The 7,256-nt window shown below is 32.9% G+C and overlaps 1 protein-coding gene across 2 annotated transcripts; it reads right to left on the bottom strand.

The window, feature by feature from the left end:
• Positions 1-390: 390 nt before the first annotated feature.
• Positions 391-5,381, bottom strand: LOC136274445 (N-lysine methyltransferase KMT5A-B-like). 2 transcript variants are annotated; one of them, XM_066081253.1, is made up of 7 exons: positions 5,098-5,377; positions 3,588-3,786; positions 3,255-3,326; positions 2,298-2,369; positions 1,713-1,790; positions 1,324-1,389; positions 391-789 (listed from the first exon to the last, which is right to left on the bottom strand). In XM_066081253.1, the coding sequence occupies exons 1-5, from the start codon at positions 5,202-5,204 to the stop codon at positions 1,767-1,769; spliced, it is 474 nt and encodes a 157-aa protein (XP_065937325.1). In that variant the 5' UTR covers positions 5,205-5,377; the 3' UTR covers positions 391-789; positions 1,324-1,389; positions 1,713-1,766. The 2 variants fall into 2 exon arrangements, with proteins under 2 accessions (XP_065937325.1, XP_065937330.1); XM_066081258.1 differs by lacking the exon at positions 1,324-1,389 and having other exon boundaries at positions 5,098-5,381.
• Between the last annotated feature and the right edge of the window lie 1,875 nt (positions 5,382-7,256).

The following is a 7,256-nucleotide window of genomic DNA, read 5'->3' as shown; positions in this document are numbered from 1 at the left end:
AACATTTGGTATAAATTTAATGAAAATCCTTCAAAATTTGTAGGCATGAGAGCGCTTACAAGGTCAATTTTTTGATAAAACGGAGTCATTATTGTGGTCAAAGTCCCATAAATCCAACAAAAAGTATCGACCAATGCTGATTTTCGAACTTGACCAAGATAATAGTGATATAAACATTTGGTATAAATTTAAGGAAAATCCGGCAAAATTTGTTGGCATGAGAGCGCTTACAAAAAAGTGTGACGGACGGACGCACGGACACACGGACGCACGGACCCACGGACCCACGGACACACGGACCCACGGACACACGGACCCACGGACCCACGGACACACGGACGGACGCCCGGCATTTCTATGTCCCCGCACCGCGTTGCGGCGGGGGACAAAAAAATAAATGTACATTTGTATAAGCCAATAAGCATTTGTCACAAATGCATGCACCCTGTATTAAATTTAGATACAGGCATAATGTTATTAACACATTGATAATACAGCACAAACAGTATGCATTCGAACTTCATTACGGTAACATAATTATAACACATAGAAATTTAACTTTGCGACCACCTGGAATTTCATTTTCTGCAACTTCTCAGACGAGAGGTATTATGTTTTTGACAGCAAACTTCACATTGTGCCAAGTGAAGCCTGATAATGCCTTTTCCTTCCTAATGGCGTTTAAACAGTCAAGCTGACCAGGACTTTTCCCTAGTTTGATAAAGTTATTAAACTGTCGCTCCAAGGATGCCTTTTCTATAGCAGTCCATGTGTGACGTTGAACACTGGCTGTGAAAAAAAATAAGATTTTATTATTTTAAAATTGCTGTATCTTTATCATATTTTTGTCATTAAGGTTATTTGTTCTTCAGCCCAAATGTATAGTCTTTATTCAAAAATTGGTATCCTTCCTTTGAATGTTAAAACTGTATGAAATAAAGTAAAAAAATATTCATTCATTCATTGTATCCAAGAATTTAAAAAAGTAGTGGAATTTTTTTTAGGTTTGATAGAAAAAAAAGATATAAAACTGAAAATCTAAGTAAAGGTATTGTACATGTACTGTGTTTTGAAGGCTCAAACCCACATTCTAAGCTACATAAAAATTAAACTATTTATGAACTTGAACTTTGAAAATATTGCTATCTATCATTGACCGTCGTCCTACCATTTTAATAGGTCCTGGACTAATTCCTTTAGAAACTACAAATGGGTTAACTTTAAAATAGTTTTATAAAAATATCTGTTAATTCTGAATCAATAGAAAAAGTATTTGTGTAATTTATCCTCAAAATGATATCAGATTTTCTACATACAATGTACCTCATTTTCTACCTCCTGACGTCCTTGATGAGCTGGGTTCCATCAGCAGTTTTCCTTCTGCAAAGCCTGTAACATTAAACAGACATACAATGTAATATTAGCATTTCTTTAAATTCCTTTACCATGAAGCTTCTCTCAAACGTCCACTTTTTAAACCAAATTATAAATGGTAAGATTTCAGAGATTGGTAGTTTCTTAGGTTTACAAAGAACTGAAAATTCTGCTGGTTTTCAGAAGTTTCACTGTAACAAAAAGGTAATCGCCTGATCACCTTAGTTGAATAATACTTGACCTAAATTGTAATATATGCAATTAAGTTACTGTCACTAATGGCAACTGGCAGGTGGTGTCCGTAAAAAGTTTTAAATTTATATAATCAAAGATAATACCTTGTCCTTGAGCCTCAGGTTTTGCATGGGGTGGGCATGATGATCTCTCTGTGCTTAGCTTTTTACTTTTACATGGAACTGCAATACAATATACAATGTTAATTACATCTCGATAAAAATTCACCTCAAGTAGCACAAAAGGTATGAAATTACACAGTATACACTATTTACACAGTATACACTATTTACTATTAACTAGAAAATGTAGTTAATTATGCTCTAAAACGACCATAACTTTTAACCTTACAGGACATCTTTGTACCAGTAACCTAGCCAACAAGCAATTACTGTGCATGTACATTGTGTAATGTGTTGAATTACTTAAAGTACTTTGACCAAATAAACCTCAGGTTATGAAACTTACAGTGTAGTGTTTTATCCTAGATACATTATAAAAAAAATTGGGAATAAAATACAAGTATGAGGTCAGAATGTCCAGTGTACCGGACTGCATAGTTGGCAGGTTGAACAGTGCACACCCTACTTATATTTGAAACATTTGTTGCAATACCTTCTACTTTAATAGGCTACCTAACTCTGGAATATTAAAAAAGATCTGGATCTAATCAACTGAATGAAAAGTACCTTCCATAGGGAATGCAGTGTTGGAATCATCATCAACTTCTTTTTCACTCTCTGTTTCAGTATCAATAGTTTCTATATTGAAGAAAAGACACATCAATAAACAGCCTTGAAAATTCTTGGGGAATAGACAGAAAATAAAAACATGATTTATAAACACACCTTTGTCAGCGAAATCAATTTTATCAAAGTCTGCTTTTTAAATGTGCATGATTAATGTATATTGAAAAGAAAACTCACTACGTGTGTGAAGATAATGTATATTGGCAAGGAAACTCACTACATGTGTGTGGTAGTTATTAAGGAATCATTCTTTCAGTATTATGGGGTGATAATTTTGGTCGGGGCATGATCAAATCCAATGAAGCTCGAAGGGCTTTATGATGGATTTGACAATTTCCAGCAGTTGTACAATTAAATATTTGAAAATAAATAAGCAAACCCTGCTTGCGCCCAAATCATACGTTATTTGAATTTAATGGACTGTATAGTACAAAATCAATTGTGTTAACATATGTTATCACAAGCAAAAACACTGAAAAAGTTAATTTAAATGAATATGGACAAGGAAATTTACTACATGTGTGTGGAAATGTATATTGGCAAGGAAACTCACTACATGTGTATGGTAATTTATATGAATATATGGACAAGGAAACTCACTACATGTGTGTGGTAATTTAAATGAATATGGACAAGGAAACTCACTACATGTGTGTGGTAATTTAAATGAATATGGACAAGGAAACTCACTACATGTGTAGTAAATGTACACTGGCGAAGAAATTCACTCATATGTGTGGGAAATGCATTCAAAATGGAAAGGAAATTCACCACATGTGCAGGAAATGTGTACCAGTATTTGTTATGACATATGTTACACATAAATATTAAATACATTTTAATACATGTACATGTATCAAATCAAAATGAACACTAGAAACATTAAGTAAAAGTAACCTTCATTGTTCTCCTCACTGTCCTGGTTGACATCAAATGGGTTATCATCAAATGGATTATCATCAGGTGAATCTTAAAGAGAAAAATAGTTGTAACAATTTATTATTAAATTATATAGTATTTATTACTGTGCAGTTCTGAACTACGTGTACTCTCACGCAGTAAACTCTGAGAATATTATACCGGTTAAAAATTAATTGATTCACTGATTATACTAATTCTTGTTGTAAAAAACAATATGAAATGTTAAACCATGTGCATCTTTTTTTTTTGAAATCCTTTTGACATTTAAATCACATTAACACATCAACAATTATTAAAATTGTCACATACTTGACGCCAAGGTAGGTTGGCTTCGATCCCATAATCATATCTTGACTCTTCTCCAGCTTTAATATCTCTATTTGCAAAGAGGCAGAGCCTTGGATAATTCTCGGTAACCAAAAGGCGCATAACACAGTTATTCAACGGACTTCCGACTTCTTCGTCCTTTATATACTTCCCCTTTCTTTCAGTGTTAGTTGCATCAATGCTACAAACAAAAATCAAAGTACTGAAGTACTGAAAGCCGGGCTCTTTTGGTGTGTCTTTATGCATATTGTGTAGTAAAGACTGAAAATCTCTCTCTCTCTCTCTCTCTCTCTCTCTCTCTCTCATGCTTTTAATGTCGGCAAAGCATCAGAGAGCGACCAAATTTTGTAAGCGGCTATAAACAAAAAATATGTCTGTCTAGTAGAAGTTAAAAAGTTTAACAGTTGCTGCCTTGAATTTTGCAACAAGCATTATATATTCAATCCCCGTTTCTTCATCGCACAGCAAAGTAGTTCATGGAAATTCATGTGCATTGTATGTGTTCAAAATGCATAGTAATGTTTTAAAAACACGTTATTAATAAGAAATATAACAAAGATAGACAATTCATTCGAAATTAACAAAAACAAAACCAAAATGCCAACACTTTTGACAAAACATGGCTCTTTGTGTAACTATTTGGTATAGCGGAAGCTTTACCTTGACGCTGTTTGTTTTTTGTTTATGTGTGCTATTTATAGTAACATTGGCGATTTGCCTGCCTACAGCCAGGACTCTGCTTTCAGCAGAGCCTGGACAAAAACAATTTTATAGATTTTTGCAGGGTGGCACTGGGTATTTAATGAAAATGAATTTACACATATATGTGTGAAAGTCGGACTTGTTTGATCATCAGTGGCTATATATAGCTCAGTTGGTAGAGTACATATCTAGTGATTCTGGATGCCCTGGTTCAAATCTCTGTCTGGTCCGTCATTATATTTCCAATCCTGTTACGTATGCATGGTGTTATTTTAGTCATCAAGCAAAGATGTCAGAATGATTTATTCACTGAATTATAGTGTAATCATGGTAATAGAAAATACCTAACCATTGTATAAAACTTTTTATCTCATGCTCACTTTACTTTCCTTTATAAAGTGCAAATAGTTATATAGGATATCATTTTCATCTCCATATTTAGTTGAAATGTACGTAACAATGGTTTTTTGCCAATTCTCAGAACTCATAACCTGCCGCAAACACTGCAATTTCTAAAAACAAATTGCCAGGGTGGTGAGAATATTCAAACACAATATTTTTATTAAATTCTAATTAATTTTCTGTCATCAAAATCTGACCTAAATTGTACAATTCCCAGCATCTAGTAAACTGTATATGGATATCAATTTCACATTCTCATAAGAACCAGAAAAAGTTGTATTACAAAAAAACTAAAATAGGTAAATAAAACAATTCTCTCTCTCTCTCTCTCTCTCTCTCTCTCTCTCTCTCTCATAACAATCACAATAAATATATTATATTTGCTTACCACTTCAGACCATTCCACTTAAAGTAAAACATATAACTAGTATGTTTTATTTTGCGCTTTTTTTTCTCTTTCTTCTGCTTCCTTGGGCACAATTCTCTCTCCAACATATTCTACCAAAAAGCTTCCTTTTCGAAAATTTTGAGTTGCAAAAACCCCATATCCTTAAAATAAGAAAAAAAAATATTGGTGAATATTTTGCATTACATGATTGTACAGTGTGTTCACAAATCATGTACAAAACCTAATCTATTTATAAATGCCTTTTATCATGGAATTATTTGTATAATTGTGATTATCAAATGCAAGGGGCTAAAATTGTTCCAGAAACTAATGACATTTTTCATTTAAGGATCTGCATAATCAAGGGAAACAAATGTGTGAAACTGAGTAGATTGGTACATAAAAAGAAAGAAATGATACTATTTTCTATTTCACTAGACTCTGACCCATGCATGCACGGTTTGATCTATTGCATATGATATCGGACATTCACGAAATAGATACATCGACACACCATATTTACATAACCAAGCTTTAAGCCTACACTAATGCTATAATTTCACTACACTCTGCTTAGTTAGAATAATCCAACTGTGTCTCGGGATAGGCCTTCACCACAGTTGAAATGCCTCTCATATACCCGTAATGTAGCAAAAAATTGCATAATCGCTTGGAAACGGTTTTAGAGAAAATTATTGAAGCTGCATTGTGATTAACAGTCAAATTATTCATAACAAACCATTTTGAGGCTGTAAATACCTTTCTTCTAAAAATTTAATTCATATTAATGAAGATTTCAACACTTTTTTACCAATGTTTTTTACTCACTTCGAATTTACACAACATGTTGACATTCAAACTCTCAGGATATAGCGAATTTTCAATGAAAATTTAAACATATTTGTATTATCGTTTCTGAGTTTATTCATGCAAGTGTGATATTGTGGAAACATAAACTTAAGAGCCTCCCGTGATTTAGCGTGAATGGAATGCACATGCGCAAGATTGTAAAATAAAAAAAAATCCAGATGATTTCCGGATTTTTATAAGGAATTTTCGTTGATTATTAATAAGCGAAGCTTGATTGAGAAAAAATAAAAACAAACTGGTAATCTTCAAATACCAATTATGTTTAAAAAATAAAGAACAAAAGACAGTTCTCTTCTGATTTCTCGATATTAAAGCCCAAAAATTCGAGTCTATTATTTTAATGTATAGTAGTAATAGATGTGTATCACCTCACCAATTCTTCTGTTGATAAAGATAAATTCAACTTTTAATGCTTCACAGTCCAGTCCAGTACGACACATAAATTCTGCCTCTCTTTTAGGGCTTATTTGTTGTTTCTAGCACATAAATAAATTACTCATTAGAAAAAAGTTTTATTTCAATATATGCAAAATTTGTCTTTTAAACTATCACATTGATTTTAAAATCAATTTATCTTAAGGCCTTCCATTTTGGTTTGCAAACTCCCTTCAACTATTTCAAGATCAAAATAAAAACTTTATTAATATTACTTATATAATGCACACGGTCATGATCACTTGTCCGAATGGACAAGTAGGAAAAAAAGTTAATGTAGAGCCCTGACACCGTGCATAAATAAAAAAGATATACTACATACATAAATTACAATGCTAATTCTACACAAACAGTCCCTGAAACATTCTACGTGAGCACACGATGAACGGAATCTGGTGAACGCTAATGAAAGGTGAACGATGAGCGAAGGCAGAGTGCACATGGAGCGCTGAACGATGAACGGTGAACGATATGTGAACGCAAGATGAACGATTTATTCGGAGTGCCTCGATGGTTATCCTTACATTGTATTTTGACGGAAATCAGGAAAAACAAGCTAATAAACTACACGTACAGTGCTGCTATCTTGAAAGTTGACAAAACAGTCCTATCCTATCGACTATCCTGCAAATAATATCTATCCTGTATTATCTTTAAAGTTATACCATACCATTTATGTATGTTTAGGAATAAGAAAAACCAAATTTAAGACCATAATATTAATTTTATCAACAGATAATCGAGTAATGTAATGATAAAAACGTCTAAATAATACTTAAAATCATTGTTAATCTATAAATTTACACGCATTTATGCTTACTTTCTTAAGTTGATCTGTTCAGTAAGACACTTTA

Source organism: Magallana gigas, chromosome 1, assembly GCF_963853765.1.
Source record: "Magallana gigas chromosome 1, xbMagGiga1.1, whole genome shotgun sequence".
Taxonomy (NCBI): Eukaryota; Metazoa; Mollusca; class Bivalvia; order Ostreida; family Ostreidae; genus Magallana; species Magallana gigas.
Note: the sequence above shows the minus strand (reverse complement) of the source record. Positions and strands in the feature narration are given on the sequence as shown.

Excerpts from the sequence above, each read along its gene's own strand:
- LOC136274445 (XM_066081258.1), bottom strand. The coding sequence starts at position 5,204 with ATGTTGGAGAGAGAATTGTGCCCAAGGAAGCAGAAGAAAGAGAAAAAA. Across the intron at positions 3,787-5,097 it reads AAGTGGAATGGTCTGAAGTG|CATTGATGCAACTAACACTG; the intron begins GTAAGCAAATAT and ends TTTTGTTTGTAG. Across the intron at positions 2,370-3,254 it reads CAGTGAGGAGAACAATGAAG|AAACTATTGATACTGAAACA; the intron begins GTTACTTTTACT and ends TCTTCAATATAG.